At 31.3% G+C, this 24,136-nt stretch overlaps 1 protein-coding gene across 6 annotated transcripts in view; it reads right to left on the bottom strand.

The window, feature by feature from the left end:
* Positions 1–2,066: 2,066 nt before the first annotated feature.
* The window catches only part of LOC106689041 (serine-rich adhesin for platelets-like), a 30,632-nt gene continuing 8,562 nt past the window's right edge, over positions 2,067–24,136 (bottom strand). For 3 of the 6 annotated variants that reach the window (XM_014433787.2, XM_014433806.2, XM_067051231.1), the window contains 6 exons: positions 22,355–22,542; positions 19,603–19,811; positions 18,991–19,187; positions 8,727–18,907; positions 6,327–6,472; positions 2,337–2,474 (listed from right to left, as the gene is read on the bottom strand). In XM_014433787.2, the coding sequence (XP_014289273.1) occupies positions 6,436–6,472; positions 8,727–18,907; positions 18,991–19,187; positions 19,603–19,811; positions 22,355–22,542 (10,812 nt within the window). In that variant the 3' untranslated portion in view covers positions 2,337–2,474; positions 6,327–6,435. Of the gene's footprint in view, positions 2,198–2,336; positions 2,475–6,311; positions 6,473–8,726; positions 18,908–18,990; positions 19,188–19,602; positions 19,812–22,354; positions 22,543–24,136 lie in introns of those variants that run through there. The other 3 variants (XM_014433815.2, XM_067051229.1, XM_067051230.1) reach the window with 3 other exon arrangements.

Raw genomic sequence — 24,136 nt, 5'->3', positions numbered from 1 at the left:
TAAACATTAATAATGTTGAAAAAGTTTGCTAATTTATTGGAATTGTTTAAAAAAATATTTTAAACATTTCTTTAGAAAAATGAACAATAATCTAGTTTCAAAAAAAATTTACTTACAATATGCTACATAATGACATTGCTTTTTCACCCAGTATTTGGTTGATACTTGATAAACTAATAGATATTAATGTTGCTGATATTGTTGCTGATGGAACTTTTATTGGAAAGTGCCAAAGTATGCCTGAAAATATAAATGAAATATACTATTTATTTATCTTAAAATAAAAATTATTTTTCTTGATCTAGTAAAAAATACATGTATGTATCACACCGATCATATAATACAAAACTAAAATAAAACCATTTTGAAAAATTATTAGATAGCTCTAAATTTGAACTCAGTAATTTCAATAAATACACTTACAAGTGTAAATGAGCTTATTTATTGAATCAAATTTATACAATAACAATAAAACAAATAATGAATAGTGACTGACCATGGTTGTGATGGACTGTCAAATAAACTAAATCAGTTTTAAGTAGAATTATTTTTGAATTAAAGTGAAAATCAGCTAAGAAAATGAAGAGCTAGCCCAACCCAACAGATAAAGAATTAAGATAGAATAACAAACAAGTATCAATAAATTTTTTATTAAATAATTTGTAATTTAAATTATTATTTCATGTCTAGGTTAATTTATTTTTTTGTATAAGAAATTATTTGTCTTTATAAAAACAATATGTTCTTTATTTTCGAATAATTTCTTGGAATAAAAAAGCAACATAGCTAAATATTTATACAAATTTAGGACAATGACAAATACATATTTATCAAGTATACATGTATATTTTCTTATCTGCTCTTTGGACTTAATATCAGACCAAACCTTTCCTGTATTTTCCAAATACAAAATCAATTTCCTGTTGGTAATGAACGGATCACTATACAACTTTTCATTACTTAATTCTTTCATGTATTAATAAGGAAAATACATCTTTATCACACAAAGTTATTTTGCTTGTATAGGGTGTTTTTTTAAGCACGATAGAACTTGAAATTGTAAAAAATAACACAAAAAATTAAATTGTAATCAAAATTTTTTTTTTATGAAAGATCAATACGTGACATTAACATTTGAAAATGATTTCGGGCATATGGGCACCGCGGCTGTTCTTGACGAAGCGCATTCTGGACGTCCAATTTTGGGCCACTTTTTCGAGCACTGCTGGCCGTATGTCACGAATAACACGAACAATGCTGGCCTCCAAGGCGTCAATTGTTGCTGGTTTATCAGCATAAACCAGTGACTTCACGTAGCCCCACAGGAAATAATCGAGAGGTGTCAAATCGCACGACCATATGCGGCAATTTTGCTTATTAACAAACCCGTTAAGCCAAAAATGCGCCTCATCGCTGAACACAATTTTACAGAATGCGCTTCGTCAAGAACAGCCGCGGTGCCCATATGCCCGAAATCATTTTCAAATGTTAATGTCACGTATTGATCTTTCGAATAAAAAAAAAATTTTGATTACAATTTAATTTTTTGTGTTATTTTTTACAATTTCAAGTTCTATCGGGCTTAAAAAAAAAACCTATAAATTAATAATATTGTAATCTTATGATACTTTGTCTGCTCTTGACTCAATAGGCCTCTTCATCTTCCTCACCCTTAGCTATTGTTCATTTTTAGTCTTAATTTAAGAAATTAAAACAGATTAAACTTTAATGTTAATTTTAATTTAATTTTAAAAACTTTAAACTTTATAAGAAATTATAAACAAAATATTTAATAAAAATTATTCTACTATTATAGAAAATGACATAAAAATAATCATAAATAAAATAGTAATTTATTTTTATCTGTTATTATTTATATTATTCCATGGGCAGACTAAAATATGTTATTTTAACAATTTTAGTAAGACTCTGAACGAAAATAGTTAGTAAAGTTACCGAAAGGAGTAAATTTTATCAATTTACCCTTGTAGAAAATTTTTAAAAACATTAGAGAATTACTGGTAATAATAAAACATACCACACACAATTGAGAAAATAAAGCCACAAAGAATTAAAATTCCTCTTAACTCTCTAGTATGGTTAGTGAACTCATCATATCTTAGAGAAGGCTCCATTTCATATAAATTTCCATTGCTGTTCTGTTCCCAATACGGGGATTTAAAAAAGAGAATGGATCCTGAAATAAATAAGTTACTAGGTGACATAACAACTGGAAATCTGCAAAACACATAATTTTGGGTAAGAAACATGTATAATATTTTTGATAATATTTCATAATAACTACCAGCAACCTACTTTATTCCAACAGTTGCTTGAAGAATAGTAGCAATACCAGAACAGAGAAGTAAATTCAAGATTATTTGGTCCAGATTTGTTTCAGACGGTAAGAGGTAAAGAAATGTTAGTAGTGTCACAGGAGAATGTAAAAGATTCAGCAAGGCTGAAATGATTGCCTAAAAGGATAATAGCATATTAAATGCAATGTTTGATTTAATATCATCAATCATCAAACTCAAAATTTAATTTTTGTAGACTAAAAAAACCTAATAATACACAACAAAAAGTTTTAACTTTAAAATTCAATAGCCCTTATCAGTGCTGTCATTAAATAAAAAATAATTTTTTACTGTTTGTATAAAAAATAATTTGTAGTTAAGGAATAGAAAATGTACAAGATTCATCTCTGGTCTGAAACAAGCATAAAATGCCTTATTTTTTTTTAACCCAAAATATTTCTGGAGAAATGTAAACTTAGTTTTACAGAATTCAACAAGTACTTAGTACCAGTACTGAGCAGTTTCTTGAAAAATCAAATATATGAAATCCAAAATCTCATTTCAGTTTCAGGTTGGAAGTGAAGAGAACTAAATCAGAATATAAAAGTTGTCACAGCAATTAAGAGTTATACAAAAAAACTGAATTGAAAATCATATTTTAAATGACTAAAGTTTTTGGTACAAAGATACTTTCTTATTTTGTTAGACCTTTCAGTCAAAAGATGAAACAAAATCAAGAAAACTAAACAAAATAGGAGTTCAGATTAGCCCCACAAGAGGTCAGCACAAACCAGGCGGAGTTTCCAAAGTCAAATCCTAGCAAGAAAATCTTTATCTTGTATTAGGAAAGTAGAAATGTAAAGGAGCTTAAGTATCAGGGCAGAACCTAGGGCTGATATTCCAACTGCTATAGTTCTAATAATTGCCACGAGAGGCCAGCACAATCGGCTCTGGATTTTGTCCCTGGTTAATCTAATTTCTTTTTATTCCTACCCTCCTAATACAATATAAAATTTTCTTGTTAGACTTCAGAAACCAGATGGCTGCCTCTCATGGTGCTAAAACTACAACTAATTTCCCAGCTTTGCTGATTTATGTTACTATCTGTAGATGATTCCTGAAACTATACAGTTTCAATTTTTTTAGTTAATATAATTTACTATTTATTCTATTCTGTTGAACTCTATGGATCAGATTGTCTGTCTGTCTACCTTTCACCATTTTCTTTCTGGTTTGATTTTTCATTCATTTCAAAATTTGATAAATAATTAATTACCAAATACATATCATTTCTTTGCATTAACAATGAGACATTTGACAGAAACAAGTTGATTGTTTTGAGTTCGATGTATTCCTAAGTTAGTGATATAAAGCGGATTTCTCTTCAGTGTTCATCCTCCAAACTCATCTAAAGAAAGCTAGTAGGACTGTCAAAAAGTAACCACAGTCTATGCTATAATCTACAGTATACATCAAATACAAAGAAAAGAAACTTTTGTCATATGTGCCACTATTAAAAAAAGCATGTCTTCTCAGTGAACCAGTTGACCAGGCAGGAAACTAAACAACAAATATGTTGTGAAATTTTGATAAAAAGTATTAAATTTTATTATTATATGGTGAACAATAGTGTGTATGAAGGATATGACTGGAAAATATTCGTTAAAATAATCATAGCATCCCAATCACACCTCAGCTAAACTAACATCATTTCAAGAATGTTTGTAAAGATTATAAATTTTAGGAGTCACTTTGAGTTGTAATTTTAACAATAATTTCTTTGATTAGTAATAAGACTAAGTTATAGACAATAAAAAAAAATCATAACTTTGTGACTAAATATCCTGTAATTAAAATATTTTTTAAATACTACAATGCATTTTTATTTTATTCAATACCAACCTTCAAAACATTTATTAAAAATTATGATAAACATGATTTTGCATTGTGGAATCAAATCGACTCCACACTGCCAATAATTGCATACAAAAAGAAATGTTTAAGGAAATATTTAAATTCAAATAAGGCTATGGAAGCCATTCTCTAAGATTTAGTTGTTAAAAATGGCAAACAAGTAGCTAATGAATAAATGGAACAGCAGGATTGTTGAATAGGTCTTGGAAATCAAGATCTTGGAAGACATACAATTGGAAGAAGAATGGTAATACTTAAAAGAGAAAACAATCCTCTATACTTCTTTTTTTTTTAAAAAAAAGTATTAACAAAATATTACTAATCTATGCAATCACAGTGGTTGGACAAAAGGAGTTTAAAGTCTGTTGGTATTTGGGTTCCACTTTGAATTTATCAACCTTTTGTTCCAAGAGCACTAATGCCAAATCCAAATAGTAATGTCATTCCTACGATATACCATTAAAATAGATAGGTCACAGCAGTTGGCGATCCCTAAGGGTGTAAAAAACTGAACTTATGATACCAATGGCAATAATTCCTTGTCTTTTAATTTGAATTACATAAACAATAGATCTTGAGCAACTTTACATGAAACAAAAACTAACCATAGAATTCTTTTTTCTTTTAATTAAAGAAGTCAAAATCAAGATGCTCACTATTTTCTAATTGTTATATATTAAATTCTGGAGAAATTAAAAACCCTTGAAACTCCAATTAACTTTTATTGATTGATTATTTGATGTATCAGACCCATTTTCGGTATTTTAACTTTGAACAGTAACTGTTCATAGTTAGAATACTTGTTTTCAATTAATTTTTTCTAATGATTGGAGAAGTTTGTCGGGGGGGTGCAGTCAGCAAAGAACAACATAAATAAAAAAACAATATTTATTTATGTTGTACTTTGCTGACCGCACCCTCCGACAAACTTCTCCAATCATTAATCTACGGTCAACTATCTACACCTCATTAATTTTTTCTATATTAAGATATATAAAATACATGCCAGAACATATTTTGTAAATTATAGTGAGGGGAAAAGAATTTTACTAACAACATAAAATATTAAATTAAATATTGCTGAGATACATGAAGTAGTTTGTAAATTGAAATAACAAACTAACAAAAATAAACATCTAATATTAATACTTATAAAAATATCTTTGCTTAGAATTTTTTTTTTAGGTGGATTCTTTTATTTCAATTGCATTATAAATAGGCATGAATATACCATCACCAGAACAATCAATACCTGTAAGTAAGTAAACCTATTTAAAAATCTTTAATTTTATCAAATTTATATTCATGACATCAGTTATAGGTTAACCATTAAAGGATTATTTCTAACATTAAGATGGTCTGGAGGGCAGTTTCGGCTATTTTTTTGATGCCCATCAAAGCATCTTAAGAATTACAGAACTTTTTATTTTACTTAAGATAATTATTCATGGGTAGTAAAAAAAATGGTCAAATGAATATGAATTAAATAAATGATGCTACCTGAACTGCCAATAAGGAATATCTTTGAGGAGAAAATACTTCATTCCCATGATTTCCTGAACCATTTTCTTTAATGCTTATTGTGTGAATTGAATCATTTTTTACACAATTAATCATTCTCACTAAGTCTGATTAAATTGAAACAAAGAGAGATGAATAACAAAATACAAACACAATGTCACATTTATTAAAACAAATACTGAACATATTAGAGCATATAAAAACATCTCAGATTGAAAAAGTTATCAAGGGGTCATGTAAAATGAAGGATCAAAGGAGAGTGGAGTCATTATCTCAACAAGATAGATAAATAAAAATATTTTGTTTTTTATTATTCAACAATTTGTACAAATATGGAGTTCAAATAAATAGATAAAATTACATAATAAACCTTCAAAAAAAGTCAACTTTAAATAAAACAAAAATTACTTCTCTACTTTGTACATATACCAATATAACAACTAATTATATTAAAATTTTGTACGAAGTTGTCCTTTTCATTATGATAAATCATATATACTACACACACTACATACATAAAATAACTATAAACTAAAGTTTAGATTACTAAATTACAAATTTTAAAAAATAAATAATAACCATACAAATCAGCACCTTGTTGGCATGTGATAACCAATTCAATAATCGTTAATTAAAAAAATAAACAAATGTTATCAGTGGTTATAACACCATAAAATAGGAGCACAAAATTCACTAAATCTTCTTACTTCTTTTTAGAACTACTATTCCTTGCCACATTCCTAAAAATGAAATTGATTATTAGTAAATTTAAAAACAATTAAAGATAAATAATAATATTCAATAGAGTTCAAAGAGTAACAAACAAAATGTGAAAACAAATAATAATCAATAACACAATCATTGCTATTATCACTATAATATTAACTTAATTTAAATTTAAACAATTATTTTATTGTGCCTATCCATAAATCTAATAAAACTTTTTTTTTTATGACCCATTATCATAAATTTCATTTCGGTTTGAATTATTCAATTTAATGTTTAGACATACTTAAATTTATTCATTTTGCAATGAGAGAATGTTGATGTCTTTATTCCTAATCTTTGATATTGAAATTGCAATGATTTTAATCATAAATGAAAAATAACAAAAACATGAATTTCTACAATTATAATATTCGTTATCAACTTAAGCATAGGGATACATCACAAAGGAAATAATGGAGTACTAGAATGAGTTAAATAATTAAGGAGTTGTGGCTTTAATATAAAATGTAATTTACGATTAAAAAATACTAATTAAAATTATTCTACCTCATTAAATAGTGAAGTAAAATTTTATATCTAGTTTTTAACCAAAATTAGGTTAATCATTATTAACGAAACAATTTCTTTTATTATAATCCAATTAAAAGAGAATGAACAAACTAAAAGAAGCTGCTATCTTTTATCAATCTTCTACTATCTCTACTATTGTGTTTAAAATCCATTCTTTCCCTTATACATGTAGTTTAAATTAAAACCCCTTATTTTCAAAAAGGAAATACGATTATATATCTTAACTAATATTTAAATGGTACTATTTATAACTGTAATGTAAGTATCATATCTACAATAGATTTTGTTTTTACTCTTTTCTCTTTAATTTGAAAACTATCTACTTACTCCATTAACATAATTTTGAAGAAAAACCAAATTATGTTGTTAAAATTTTTAACAATACATTTACAATCGATTGAGATTTTTTTGCTATCTGCTGCAAAATATCAGGTTTTACATCACATATTTTACTGAAGATTTTTATTATACACTAATCTGATCTCGACTTATGTTGTAACATAAAATAAACTTAAATCATGCTTCTTATATTTTGTTATTTTATTTTCCAATCACCATAACAAATATAGGTTATTTATATGATTATACAACTATCTTATTCCATTATTAAGTACAGTTTATGCATCACACCTGAATTAGGAATAACTAACCATGAAAAAAGTTAACAAATGAATTATTAAAAGATTGGGTGAACACAGAATAATTTCAAACACCATTGGTATTACACAACCTAATTGTAACAAGAAAGCTTACTTTAATGAACCATCTTTCTCTAACAACCGCTGACTGATGTTGATGAGAATGATATCCCTAAAAAGGAAATTTAAAGTGACATAAACTAATTAAAATTTGCACTAATGAAAGAAGAGTTCAAGTTATAATTCATACAGGACCATAGCAACGCCCTTCTGTGCCCTTGGTGAGTGAAAATTCTATGACCTCCAATATCAGGAGGTCTAAACAATTTTCGGATTAAAACATAATATTACTGATAGTTAGCATGCAGTAATTTTTTAATAACCTGAAATATTTCTTCCATTAACGTGGAATTTTTATAAATTGATAAATTGCATGTCTAAAAAAAAGGAGGATTTTTCATGATAAATGTTGCACCCTCTTTTATCTGTGTCCTTGGGGGGTATATCTCATCATACTTTATTTCAGTATCGATCTTTTTTACAATGGAGCTTATTTCCCTCTTAAATGAGAATTTTTGTTTTTTTGCATTATTAATTAATTTGGAATACATATAAACATCCCCTTTAGAGACTTTTAACCCTTTAGAGACTGAATAGTGAGAGCGTTTTAGAGACTCAGTAGCCTGAGACTAGTGGCTGATTACCGAGCCACCGGCTTCAATACATACAGGGCATGCTGATATATCACCTCATAGAGCAGAGGGATTGTCGTCCTCATGCTAATAAATCAGCTCTTAGTCTCTAAAGGGTTAAAGCACTTAACAATTTCTATTGGCCAATTCTTAAAGGTTTAGATGTTTTATTGAATGCAGAAAGCATTCTTATGAATAATTTTGAAAGTTTTACTTTTAGGAATATAAAAACATATTATATTTTAAAACTATGTTTGCATATTAAAAACAAATTAATTTATTCAAGATTAACTACCAGTAGAATAGAATAGATTAGCTAAGTACAGAATAAAATATATTAAATAAGCTGAAGTAATGTAACTTACTTGTTAAAATGCACTTTCCTCCTTCCATGTTTTATGAATCCGACTAAACTGGATTTTCTAGAAAACCTTTTACTTAGGCTTTTTTTTATTGCACTTTTCAAAGGTTTGTTATCTTTACTCTTGCTATTCTTTTTAATCACTTTTGATCGTTCAGAAACTTTACGTATTTCGGGCTTCGGAGAAGATGCTGGCTTACCCTTTCTGCGTGAAGAATTTAGAGTAGTTTTCTCAGTGGTGACCTGTTTCTTTTTTAATAATTGAGGCGATATCTGCTTTGAGGCTAACGACTGCCCTCTTCGTTTTGGAGAAACATTTTCCGAAACTGCAGGTCTTCCTTTTTTAGATGAGATCTGATCTAAATTATTTTTTTCTATGCCCTGTTTGGCCTTTTCTTTTCTGTCTGCAACGTCCTCAACTACAGCAGCTGATCTTCCTCTTCTCTGCGAAGATGAAATATTTTGATCATTCATACTTTTTGAGACTTTATTGCTAGTTTCTTTCACAGAAGCAGTAACAACTTCTTGAATCTTAGCAGATCTTCCTCTCTTTGGAAAAGACGGTGAAGTATTTTTAACATTATCATTCGTTGAATCCTTTTCAGACTTTCCTCTTTTTGCAGAAGAATTAGAATTAGTAATAATTGTATTTTCCCTCTTCTGCAATGAAAGAGTACTTTGATCATCTGTACTGCCAGAAGCATTCCTGGCTGTTCTCTTAGCAGACCTTCCCCTTTTAGATAACGTGGAATCAACATTAACATTTTCATCACTTTCAGGTTGTAATGTGATTAGCCTTTTTCGTTTATCTGGTGGGGATTGCTGGTCTTCCATTACTGATCTCCCTCTTCTCTTCACAGTTGCTTCGACCTCTACATTTTCTGAACCCTTCTTATTTGGTTTCTTTTTGGAACTAATTATAGTTGTGTCTTGAACCTTATTAGTTGGTCTTCCCCTTTTTGGTAAAGTTGGAGAAGCAAGCGTTTCTTCATTGTTATTCACTGGATCCTTTTTGGACTTTACCCTTTTACTCGGAGAAAGTTCAGAATTTTTAACAACCGATCTTCCTCTACGTAAGGAGGTATTTTCACTTTCTGAAGTCTTCTTGGTCATACTCTTACCAGAAACAGATATGTTACTGTTCTCAACTTTAGTGGCAGGCCTTCCTTTTTTTGATATAGATGGAGAAACAACTGTTACATTGTTATTCACTGGATCCTTTTTAGACTTTCCCTTTTTATTTGGAGAAGGATCAGAATTTTTAACAACTGATCTTCCCCTGCGCAAAGAAGTATTTTCGTTTTCTGAGGTCTTCCTGGTTGCTCTCTTGCCAGAAACAGATATGTTAATGTCCTGAACAGTAGCAGACCTTCCTTTTTTTGGTAAAGATGGAGAAGCAATTGTTTCATTATTATTTACTGGATCCTTTTTCGATTTTCCCTTTTTATTACGAGGAGAATCAGAATTTTTCACAACTGATCTTCCCCTGCGTAAAGAAGTATTTCCACCTTCTGCACTTTCTGAGATCTTCCTGGTTTTTCTTTTGCCAGAAATAGATAAATTACTACCCTGAGCCTTAGCCGGTCTCCCTTTTTTTGATAAAGAAGGGGCAGCAATCATTTCCTTATTATTCTCTGGATCCTTATTTGACTTGTCCCTTTTATTAGAAGGATCAGAATTTTTAACAGCTGGTCTTCCCCTTCTATGCAATGGAAGAGCATTTGGCTCCTCAATATCATCATTGAGGTCTTTTCCTTTCTTGGAAACATTACCCTGGACTTTAGTAGGACGTCCTCTTTTAGGCAAATGCGGTGAGGTGATAACAAGATCCTGTTTTGATACTGTAGCAACTAGGTTTTCTCTTTTGCTCAGAGAATTATTGATGGCAGATCTTCCCCTTCTTTTAACTGGAGATGATAAATCGACATTTGATTTTTCAATGTTCATATATTTTTGTACTAAACTCAGATTTTTAACTTTATTTGTTTTGCTCTTTCCCTCCTTTACTGAAATGACAGCCTCTTTAGCTAACTGATCTTGTTTCTGCTCATGAGGCGGAGATGGAATATTTTTTGACTTTATTTTTCCACCACGTCTCTTCAGAGATGGAGATTTTACAACTGGTGAACTGATAATAACTGATCTTCTAGATGTTTTTAGAGCTAATACAGCAACCTTGGATCGTGTCTTTGGAACGGGAATTGGTGATTTCTGTTCAATCTTTTCTGATATTGTTTGTTTGGATACACTAATAATATTTTTTACTTGATTCTCCTTTGAAGAACTTGTGGGATCGTCAGCTAAAATTGTTTTCTTTCCTTTTTTCTTTTTGGATATTTTTTGGGAGGATGATTCAGCACTTTCCAGTGGAGGGTCCAAATTAACATTTTTTGCTGATCTTCCTCGCCTCTGTGTAACTGGTAAAACTTTATTAATTTCTGAAATATCTGTTTCTTTAGGGTGCCTCCCTCTTCTTTCAGGTGAGGATTCAATCAATAAAACAATCTGGTCAGAGCTTTTAGATTGAGATATGATAGATTTGTTGACAGATTTTTCAGCTTCTCTTTTACTTAAATAATTATCAGACTTAGGCTTGGGTGGAGCGATCAATTCTTCAATGGACATTTCATGAATAATAGTGTTCTGTTGTTTTTCTTCGATAGATTCTATATTCTTACTTATTTTTCTTGACCTACTTCTACTTTTACCAGGAGAAAGTTTAAGAACTGGAGTTTTATTTCTCAAAACCAAAGGAATATTGCTCGTTTCTTTTTTTTGTGATTCCTGAAGAGAACGTATATCATGACCTGATTTTTCGGCTTGAGGCGGTGGTTTATCTTCCTTTACTGTTGCAAGTTGTGAAGCAACAGGAGTTTGATTAATAGACGGTAACTCATTTTGAGAGGTAGATAAGGTTACGGCTGGTTTCTTACTTAATTTTACTTTTGAATTATTTGTACCATAATTTGAACTATTGTTTACATCTACATTATGAGATCGATTTTCTTCACTAGATAGCATCTTTGAACTAACAACAGATGAATCATTCTTACTTCTTTCCTCAACATCACTAGGACATTTCGAATGACGTAAACAAATCATACTAATCTGTGTACTTTCTTCATTCACTGGGGAATTTGCTTCATCGCTACCAATTATAGGTGAGAGTCCCATTGGAAACTGCATGGCTACCTTGGATCTGCTTCGATTTTTTTTCCCAGCACTGCCAACCAAATGAGATTTTTTTGGTACAATAGGGGTTGAACTAAAAGTACCAAATTTTTTAGAAATTTCTAGATTGGTTTCCAAAGAGTTAGTTCTTTTGCTGATAAGACCTTTATCAGAGGAAATAGCAAAACAATCAGAATCACTTGTTTTTAATTTTTTCTTAGTTAGTGAAGAAAAAGTATCATCAATAGATAAACGATTGGTTGGACCTGATTCTGGAGATACTTCTTCAACTTTACGTTTTTTAACACTAGTTGAAACTGATATGGCTTCAATATTCTGTAAATCACTATCTTCTATCAAAGATAATTCATCACTTTTAACTTCATTGCCAACACTGAGTTTAGATGGTCTGCCTTTTTTCGCTGTGCTATTATTTGCTGATTGCAATGTACTACTTGAAATAGCACTATTTGTCGTAGCAGAGGGTGTTTTAACAGATTTTCTAGATGAACTATCAATCTGTATTTTTTTAGATATTTGACTTAGATCTGTTTTTCTGCTACTCCTCTGTCCGCGACCAGAATATTCTAAAATACTCATGGCCTGTTTAGGAGTAGTCTGATCCTCTGTTGAAGATGGTAAACTTCTTGAACGTTTATTCACAAAAGTTTTATTTTGCATTTGAGAATTATCAGGACCTGGACTGAGTTTGAATGTTATTCCTCCTTTTCCTATGCTAGCTTTGACTGGTGACGATGTACTCATCTTTGAATCAGTATAAACTTCTTTATTGGAAGGTGCTTTTTCCAATAGCATTAATGTTGAATTATCTCTATTTGACTTCATTAATACTTTATTACTATATCTAATTCTGGTACTTCGTCTACTAGGGCTGGAAAAGTCAAAAATAGATGTGATATGTTTATCATCTGACGAGGATGGTACACTTCGTGAACGTTTTTTCAAGATGGGGGATTTTTCCATTAGAGAATTATCAGGACTTACACTGAGTTTCGATGGTCTGGCCTGTTTTTCTGGGCTAGTTTCGATTAATGAAGATGTACTAATATTAGGAGTGGCATACACTTCCTCATCAGATGTTCTGTCAAGTAAAGTTGATGGTGGAAATGATGAAGTATCTGCATGGGTCTTGTTTAATATTTGATCACCTTTTCTGGTACTTCGTTTAGAACGACCAGTATCGTTTAGAATACTAGCAGTTTCCTTAGACTTAAGCTGATCACCTGAAACAGACGGTAAGCTTTGAGAACGTTTCTTCACAATGGTAGATTTCTCTAATTGAGAATTATCAGGACTGAACTTAGATGATCTACCTCTCCTTCCCGCACTTCTACCGAAGGATGTTTTAATAATAGGAGTTGTGCCACCTTTTTCATCAGAAGTGGCTTTATCAGGAACTGATGATGGGGTAGAGAATGGAGTTTCTCTTTGTGTCTTGTTTAATATTTCACTGTTGTCTCCTTTTCTACTACTTTGTCTCAGGCGATCAGAAACTTCCAGAATACTCGAGGCCTGTTTAGGTGTAATCTGATCATCTGGTATAGACAGTAAACTTTGTGAAAGTTTTTCAATGGAAGTAGATTCCTCAAATTGAGATTTATCAAGGCTTGCACTAAGTTTAGATGGCCTGCCACGCTTACCTACACTCTTATTTACCGAAGATGAGTTAATATTTGGGGTTACAGCCACTAAGTTATTGGAAGAAGTTTCAACAGATAATACTGTTGGTGATGAGGACAAAGAACCAGATTGAGTTTCAGCTAACATTTCACTTTTATTTATCTCTCTGCTGCTTCTCTTAGAATGATGGTGTTTTTCTGAAATACTCTCAATAGGTGTAAATTGCTCCTTTGTAAAAGATGGTACGATGCATTGTGAACAATTCTTCACAGCAGGTGATTCATTAATTTCAAAGATATGAGGACCTGCACTAAGTTTAGATGATCTGCCCCTTCTCACACCAGAATTTATTGATGATAATGTACTGACATTCGGAGTACCATCAACTTTTGTTACTACAGACATACCATCTGAAAAGCTTTCTTTCATTGATGATACATTTTCTTTTTCATTAACTTTCATAGCAGAGGGTGTCTTGTCTGACAATTTTGATGATGATGAAGATAAAGTACAAAATTGAATTTCATTAAAAATACTTTCATCTGTTTTTCTGCTACTTCTTCTAGGATTGAGAATATTTCCTGTCATACTCAAAACCAGTTTGGGTGTAGTCTGTTCCTCTGTTGAAGATGGTAAGCTTCGAGAACGTTTTTTCAAAGCAGTAGGTTGAGAGTTATTAAGACCTATACTGAGTTTAGAGGACCTCCCCCTCCCTCCTATACTTTTGTTGGTTGTTTTAATAATTGAAGTAGTGTTATCTTCTTTTTCAGAAGCTGTTTTATCAGGCAATATTGACGGTGATGAGGAATAAGTATCTATATGTATCTTCTCTAATACTTTGCTATCATTTCCTTTTCTAGTACTTCGTTTAGAATGGTTAGAGTCTTCTAGAATGCTAGGAACTTGTTTAGGTGTATTCTGATCAACTGGTATAGATGGGTTTTTGACAGTAGCAGATTTCTCCAATTGAGAATTATCAGTAACCACACTGAGCTTGGATGGTCTGCCCCGCCTTCTTATAGTGCTGTTGGAGGAAGTTTCAATAGATTTAGTAATACCAACTTCAATATCAGTAATTGTTTTATTAGAGAAAAATGATGGTGATAAGGATGAAGCATCTACTTGAGTCTTGTTTACTATTTTACTATCATCTCCTTTTCTGGTACTTCGTCTAGAAATACCAGAATCTTCTAGAATACTAGAAGCCTGTTCAAGTGTAGTCCGAACAACAGTTGGAGATGTTAGACTAGAAGATTGTTTTGTCACAATGCTAGATTTTTTTAATTCAGAATTTTCAGGACCTGCATTGTGTTTAGATGGTCTACCCCTTTTTCTTGCACTGCTACTAAAGGGGGATTTAATTATAGGAGTTGTACTATCTTCTTTATCAGAAGCTACTATATTAGGAATTGCTAATGGTGTAGAGGATGGAGAATCTATCTGTGTCTTGTTTAACAGTTTACTTTCATTGTGTTTTCTATTAGTTTTTCTAAGATGCAGATAATTTTCTGAAATATTCAAAGTCTGTATGGGTGTAATCTGTTCATCTGTGGAAGATGGTAAGCTTCGAGAACGTTTTTTCAAAGCAGAAGATTGAGTGTTATCAAGGTCTATACTGAGTTTAGATGATCGGCCTCTCCTTTCTATACTTTTGTTGGATGTTTTAATAATTGGAGTAGCACTGTCTTCTATACTGGAAGCTGTATTATCTAGCAATATTGATGACGATAAGGACGAAGTATCAACATTTGTCTTGACTTTACTATTATCTCCTTTTTTACTAGTTCTTCTTGGAAGACTAGAATTGTCTAGAATACTTGAGGTTTGTTTAGGTGTAATCTGATCATTTGGTAAACTCCGTGAACGTTTCTTTACAATAGTAGATTGTTCCGATTGAGAATCATCAGGACCTACACAAAGCTTAGATGATCTGCCCCTCCTTCCTGTACCCTTATTGGTTGTTAAAATAGTAGGAGTACCATCTTCTATATTGGAAAATGTTTTATCAGGTATTGTAGGTGGTGTTGAGGATGAAGCATCTAAAGGTGTCATATACAATATTTCACTATTATCTCCTTTTCTGCTACTTCGCCTAGAGTGACCAGTATTGTTTAGAATACTAGCAGTCTGTTTAGGCGTTACCTGATAACCTGATATAGAGGCCAAACTTTGTGAAAATTTATTAATAGTGGTAGATTGAGATTTATCAAGATTTAGACTGAGTTTAGATGATCTACCTCTCCTTCCTACACTGCTACAGAAGGATGGTACAACAGGAGTTGTACTATCTTCTTTATCAGAAGCTACTATATTAGGAATTGCTAATGGTGTAGAGGATGGAGAATCTATCTGTGTTTTGTTTAACAGTTTACTTTCATTGTGTTTTCTATTAGTTTTTCTAAGATGCAGATAATTTTCTGAAATATTCAAAGTCTGTATGGGTGTAATCTGTTCAACTCTGGAAGACGGTAAGCTTTGAGAACGTTTTTTCAATGCAGATAATTGAGAGTTATCAAGTTCTATACTGAGTTTAGATGATCTACCCCTCCTTCCTATGTTATCAGAAGATTTTGATGCTGATGATAATGAAGTATCTATATTTGTCTTGTTCAAAATTTCACTTTTATCACCTCTTCTTTTACTTTGTCTAGACTGACCAGAATCTTCAAGAATACTTTGTGCCTGTTTAGGAGTGATCTGATCAGCTGGTAATGATGATAAACTTAGTGAACGTTTTTTCATAATGGCAGATTTCTCCAATTGAGAATTATCAGGACCTAAAGTGAGCTTAGATGATCTCCCTCTTCTTCCTATACTTCTATTAATTGTTTTAATAACTGGAGTAAAACCATCCATTTGATCAGAAACTGTTTTATCAGCTAATATTGATGGTGATGCAGAAGAAGTAACAAGAAGTATCTTGTTTAATAATTTACTACTATCTCCTATTCTGGTACTTTGTCTTGAGAGATCAGAAACTTTTAGAACGCTATAAGCCTCTTTAGATGTACTCTTTTCACCAGCTGCAGATATTAGACTAGGTGAATGTTTTTTCACAATATTAGATTTTTCTAATTCAGAATTTTCAGGACCTACACTGCGTTTAGATGGCCGGCCCCTTCTTCTTCCTATAGTGTTATCACTGTCATCTCCTTTTCTGCTACTTCCAACATGCAGAATATTTTCTGAAACAGTCAAAACCTGTTTGGGCGTAGTTTGTTCCACTGTTGAAGACGGTAAGCTTTGAGAACGTTTCTTAAAAGCAGTAGGTTGAGTGTTATCTTGGGTTAAACTGCGATTAGATGATCTGCCCCTCCTAATGCTGGTATTAATTGATGATGTTCTTTTAATTTTTGCAATATCAGCTAATTCTGAATCAGAAGTTATTTTATCATCAAATGATTTTGATGTTGATGAAGTATCTAAATGGGTCTTGTTCAAAATTTTACAGTCATTTTCTTTTTGGTAACTTTGTCTAGAGCAACCAGAATCTTCTAAAATATTTGTGGCCTGATCTTCTGATGAAGATGGTACACTTTGTAAACGCTTTTTTACTTTTGTTGATACTTCTAATTGAGAGGGTTCTAGACTCAGTTTGGATGATCTGGTTTGTTTTCTTAGGCTTGTATTGACTGATGAAGATATGTCTACCTCTAGAGCAGCATTTACATCCTTAACAGAATGTTTATGATTAGATGACATACTTTTAGACGTCGACTGAATTGAATTTGTAACAGAGACAGAACTATCCATGTTATTGCTCATTAAATTATCGCTATTTCTGAGTGAATTTAGTATTGATCCATTTCTGTTTAATTTTTTACGTAAACTGGTTCTCAAATCACCTACACTGGTAGAGATTGGAGATAAATCCTTTAAGATAGATGAATCTGTTGTTAAAGGTAAGCTAGGAAATCGTGAAGAAGTTTTAGCAATAAACCCTTTTCCTTTCTTCATTATTTTTTTTAATTTTCCAGAAGCGACATCAGTAGATAAATTATGAGCTTGATTCCTTTGTAATTTACTAGAACCACTTTCATGAATGCTCGTTTCTTTTGTATCAACTTCCACTTCTAATGATAAAAGTGATTCGTCATTCATAACTATTTTTCCTGGCTTAGGAGTAGAAGCTAATAAAACTGCCCTTCTAAGTGAGATACGCCCCTTTGAATGTGCTCTATCGCTTATTGGTGTTTTTGCACGAACATCTTTGGTACTTCTATTTATTTCACTTTCAACAGTATCTTCCAAAAGAATTTCTTCATCGACATTTACATCAGAAACTTGCGATAAAGATAAACTATCCCCACTTCTACTTTTATGATAAGAAGAATTAAAAGAACCCAAAGAAAAAACAGATATATCAGAAGATGAATTATTTAAGCCTTTTTGACTAACATTGCAATCAGCAAAATTACCCCTGGATAAGGTGTCATTGAAGGGAGATGAGAAATGATTTGTACCAACACTATTTTTGTGAGTTCCATTGGTAATATTAATTAAATTACCAGAACTTGATTTAGACGATGGTATTGAATGATTATTTTCAATGGAGCTTCCATTCATTATGGTGAGGGACCGCCTACCTTTACGAGATAATGAAAGCGAGTTACTCTCAACATTTTCAACGTTACCACTAGACTGGGAAGTTTTCTTTCCACTAGACAATTGTTCTTCTGTTTCCTGATCTGCCAATGATAAGTTAATGTCTTTAGGGGATGGAGTGGACTTACGCCCTCGTTTGAGTGACAGAGATCTTCTAGAAGTTGATGAATAACTTGGACAAGAAGAAAAACTTTCACTCAGTAAACTCGTAGAGCACGGAAGATCCCTGGCACCTTCTGAATGAAATGAATGCAAAATGTCTTCATTATCAGTAGATTGGTTTCCTTTCAAGACAGCAGAACGCCTTGACACCCTTCCCGAATGGGTTTCAGGTACGCTTTGAAAGGATTTTTCAGTAGCGATGTCAGATTCAGAATTTTTTTCCAGAAATAACTCACGTACATCAAGAGTTTTATCGACAGAGAAGAGTTTTCTGAATCCACTCAAGTTTGATATATCTTGAGAGGAAGAACTATTGGCACACACCTCTCCTTGTAACGGAGAAGGCCACCTACGAGAGAGATCAAGAGCACTCAAGACATCAGTAGCATCCAACTTCTTAGGCATATTAGAGAGACGTGCAGCCCTGGAAGCTCTCGTGACCTTCCTAATAATGGGAGATGTTGCCTTTGAGATGGACTTAAGTGAATTCTTTCTATTCCCTGGCTTTATTTTTTCATGTGATGCTGTGGTATTGTGCAGAATCATATCTGAATCGGTACGTTTACCCAATGAGCTGTATTTAAGAACAGTTGGTGACAGCGAATCCTGAAAAAAGAATTTTATAAAAAGATCATTTCTTTCAGCACAGAAAAAAAAATTTTTGTTAACCTTTTAAAATATAAACTTACAATAGAATACTTCAAGTTTTCTGACTTTCTAGACTTATTAAATTTAGGTGAAAACTTAGTTTTAGCAGGTGATTGATTTTCTAGTCGACTACTAAAAGATGGAAAATTCATAAACAATTTTCCACTCTTCCTCGCCATTGGATGAGGTGTTAAACTTTTTCTATGACATTGTAATAAAGCTGCTCTTTTTTTGGGGTCTGAAAAAAAAAGAAAGAAATAAATTAAGAGAAAATTAAAATAAAATTGAACAGATTTTTCACCTCTTTTAAAAAATAATTGGCCATTGCTATTATGTTTAAATGAGCCATTATTATTATTTTTTAAACTTAAATTTTTGTTATGAACACAAGGGTAAACAAGAATATAATAATTTAAATGGATTTTTATAATATAATAAAATTAATAAAGCCAAAGCTTTCATTATTTTTAAAGAAATAAACAATATTATTGGCCTATTAAAAAAAAAAAAAAGTTGATAGTATGACAGAATAAAAATATTACTTTTTAAAGTTTCAATTGATTTTAATATCACAGCAAAAAAAAAAAAAAAATACAATTTATATTATATTTTATTTTTATTATATTACATATTAATTATACATTACAATGTACCTATTGCATGTGGAGGACCTTTTTTCAGTTTCTTTGCAGCTCGCTCAGAAGCTTCAATTGATTTTTCCTCAAGTGACTTCCTTTTCTTAGTTATTGATTTGGGAGTAGATGGAGGAGATCTGACAAGGGCAGCTTTCCTTTTAGAAGATCTCATAACTATTTCTGGTTGATTTCCTTTTACAGGTGTTTGTAATAATTCATTTTCTAGCCTAGAAATAAAAATATTAATTAATATTGTTGATTAAAAAAGTATGAATATATTCCTTAAGCCCCAAGCCAACCGATCCTAAGCACATAACACATTTGAGAGCAACTTATCTGTAAGATTAAAAACTAAATTTATCTGTTAACATAAAGGGAAAATTAATAAACTGGACTAATCACGCTCTAAGTATGAATATAATTCGTATTAAAGTAACATTATTAAATAATCATATAAATAATCCGCATAAAAAATATTTATATGATCGGGTGCGATTCATGAAAGCTGATCTTTGACTCAAGCCTCCACTCCTAGGCCCAGTTACCTTATTATAAGTAACCAAGATAACTTGTCTTCCTAGCAATTGCAATTTACAGTACTCTTCTTCTACTTGTAATGTAAAGAATTACTCAAGTAATGCTCATTAACATTCATAAAAAAAATATTTATAATATAAAAAAATTGATCATTTATTGTTTAAATAAATTAAATTACATCCAATTTAAGTTCAGGTTGTGATAAAAAAATGATAATCAGGTTAAATTGATTTATAATAAAAAATTTCAATATTAATGTGAAGAGTGAAAAAATAGGTAATTAGACATAAGCTAAGGAAAGCTTATCAATAATTTAATATGATTCCTTAATGTTTTATTGTCTCACACGGTAATTTTGACTGAAATTGGTGACCTGTAAAAAGTATAAAAATAGCCTGCAAAAAGTTTTTTAAATTATTGATGTGAGTGTAAATTTGTATTTAAGGCTATTTTGTTAATAACAATATTGTTTGTAAAAATGAATGTAAGATAAAAGCTTTTTATGATAGATTGTCCTTGAGGATGGTCAAATTGCCCAAAACGTTGGACTTTTAAAGAAATAAAGAGTGTTTTTAGACTTAAATTGGATACAATTTAATTTATTTACACAATAATAACTATATCAGCCAATATTCAATATCCATTTTATCAAATTTGGCCAAGCCACTTGAAAGATTAGTCCACTTCCAACTTAATAATTTTTTCGAGCAAAAAGCTCTCCTTAATCCTTTCCAATCTGGTTTTCACTCTCAACATTCCACACAATCCGCTTTATTGAAAATATCCCAAGACCTCCAATCCACTGCAGACAATCATCATATATCAATCTTGGTTCTTTTTGATTTTTCGAAAGCATTTGACACAGTTAACCATAAGATTATCCTCAATAAACTTCAAAACCTTTCCATGTCAAATAGTGTCCTATAGTGGTTCCTCTCCTTTCTATCCCATCGTTCCTAAACAGTCATCATTCTGAACAAACATCTTTCCTCTCCCCTTCTTCTGACACGAGGTGTTCCTCAAGGGCCTCACTTTCACCTACCCTTTTCTCCATTTATATCAACAATCTTTCTGATTCCACTCATAATACCACTTATATGCAGACAATCTCCAAATCTATCTATCCTTCCACTCCTCTGATATGCTTGAGGCCATCCAAAAGATACAAGAAGATATTGATAGCATTAACGCATGGGCATTTAACAATGATTTGAACCTGAATGTTGAAAAAACTAAGGCTATTCTCATTGGTTCCAAGTGCCTCCTTCATTCCCTCCCTTACTGCCCTCTACCTTCCTTAACAACCAACCACTTCACTTCTATCCTACAATAAAAAGTCTTGGAGTCACCTTCGAACAAATACCTCTCCTGGAATAATCATATTTCCCAAATCACATGCAAATACATAATTGTACTCAAACAATTCCTAAGATTCCATAATTCCATTCCTCAGAACACCCGTCAGCTCCGAGTATCCCTTCTCATCTTCCCCCACTTCAAATAAGGTTCCTTGGTCTATGGAGGGCTATCTGCAGGACGTAAGAGTGAGACTGAAGAGACTCATGAATTGCTTTCTAAGATTTATCTTTGGGTTTCCAAGGCACTCTCAAGTCTCCTGCTGGTATACCGAGTTTAAGTGGCTCTATCCAACCTCCCGAAGGCAATATCTCCTTGATGTTTTCCTATTCCAAGTTCTTAAAATTAAAAAACCTATGTATATCCTTGATCTCCTTACTTTTCATTTATCCATCCACTCATTAAACACCAGATCCCAACCGATTGATTTATATATGACCTCCTATAGAATCGCCTTCTTAAGCAAATCCTTCGTCATACGTGCAACCTCCTTCTAGAATTCTCTTCCCATCTCCATTTGCCAGTCCTCATCCATTCTTTCCTTTAAGCAACACCTATTCCTCGACTTATTGAATAACCAAACCTCCACATCATTTTAATAAAATAAATAGGCATATATTGGTTAACATTATAAACAATAGTTAAGCCAATATACCCATGTAATTTCATTTTACTTACTGGAAACCTGTAAATGCTTGCCAAACAAAAATCTTTAATGTATGAACCACGTATTTATTCTTAGGGGACATATGTCCCAAACTAAAATTATTTTTTCATTTCATTTCAATAATAACTAGTTTCAAGAAAGTGAAAAGATCATGCACATATATTGACCATTTATGTTTTTAAAACGAAGAAAAAAATATTGAAAACTTACAAAGAAGGAATGTCCATGCTGACCTCAGGAACACTGGACAGAGGAGTCGCTAAAATATCAGAACGTTGTTCCTCATGTTCATCCTTCCCAGGAGTTGCGGATGAACTACTAGGTGTCTTCAAAATACTTTTTATTGGTTTGCTTTTATCACGTCCCAACGAGGAAGGTGGGGTGGAATAAACTGATAACTAAAAAAAAAAGTTTACTAAATTACTACTAAAGATTACTCAATAGAAATGCAATTTACTATAACTACTTCTATTAATGTCTTATCATTATTCTTCAATTTTCATTAATTGAATAAAATGTTTGACAAATATTATAGCGTAGAAGCAACAGAAGTACCAGTTGTAATAGTTACTACTGCTCCAGTAGTAGGAACTTGATATTTGTAATATGAAAAATAAAACTATCTATATGCATAAAAGAGAATGGCTTGAATGTTTGTCAACTGTAAAATTTCCAACTACTGGACCGATTCAGATGCTGCTTCTTCCAAAACATCCCCTGTTGTTATGGGAAAGTTTAAAGCTACTGCAATCCTTCACTTCTCCAGTAGAAATTAAGTTATCAACAAAATTAAACGTTAATGGGGCATAGAGCTCATAAAGTGTTCATTTTTGTTTGGGGTTGTTATACACCAATAAATTTGTTTCATTATGAGGAAAAAGAAAAAAATGTTACTAATACCATTAAATGATCTTACATCAACAAAAAATATAAAATCCTAATGAGGCTTCAAGAGTAAAGTAAGCCAAAAAAAAATTTTTTTTTTAGGAAAAAACAAATCTTATTCGTATTCAATGTTGTCTGAAACCTTTTTCATTATTGTTTAAGTGCAGGTATTATTTTAATGGTGATTAAATTCTCTATAAAAACATCACTGAATTTGGACAATTATTTGCAAAGATAGGGCCTACTGAACTTTCACCTATATTGGCAAACATTTTGTGATATAATTTAGACCTGTTTTCTAAGAATTTTGTTTATTATAACTTGAAAGCTATACACCCCTGAACATTCACAATGATCATTTGAATAGTTATGGAATTGGATAGTTAATTTCATACATAGATCATTAACTGGAGGAATACTAGTAATGGGAAATGAGACAATTTTCATATCACAATTTTACAGAAACCAAGAGGTCATTAAAGTGTGTTGAAGATATTAATATATATATATATATATTAATTTAATTATATTAATATATTTACTGATTTTTATTATATATCATTATCTTATATTATTGTTATTTACCACAATATAAGAAATAAATATAATAAACAAATGATTCCATCAATAATCCAAATGTAATGAATTAAAAATTGAACAAAGCAATCATAACTGACACAACATATCCAATAAGCAACCAAACCAGTCTATATTTTTGTGTTTTATTTATAATTTTTACAAGAATTTTCATTTTGCAACATACATTCATGGCTCAGCTTTCCTTAAGATCCTTACTTGATATAGTTTAAGCCATGAGTTTTGTTGTAAAATAAAATAAAAAAATATGTTGATATAGCTTATACAACATAATTGTTTAGTTCCTTTTTGCAAATGTAATCTCAATTTAAGTGACCAAAATGGTAAAAATAATGATGTATGCGTAAAAGTTTAATTTTAACTAATTATATTAATTGATACAAAACTTTTAGTTGTGCTCATTTAACCTCTATACATCAAACCTAGCAATAGTAAAGCAATGACGGGTCTGCTAGTATTATATATAAGTTTCTATTATAGATAAATATAGCAGACATTTATCGTATAATA

The sequence above is a fragment of the Halyomorpha halys genome, unplaced genomic scaffold, assembly GCF_000696795.3.
Source record: "Halyomorpha halys isolate HHAL.00 unplaced genomic scaffold, Hhal_1.1 Scaffold45.1, whole genome shotgun sequence".
In the NCBI taxonomy this organism is placed as follows: Eukaryota; Metazoa; Arthropoda; class Insecta; order Hemiptera; family Pentatomidae; genus Halyomorpha; species Halyomorpha halys.
Note: the sequence above shows the minus strand (reverse complement) of the source record. Positions and strands in the feature narration are given on the sequence as shown.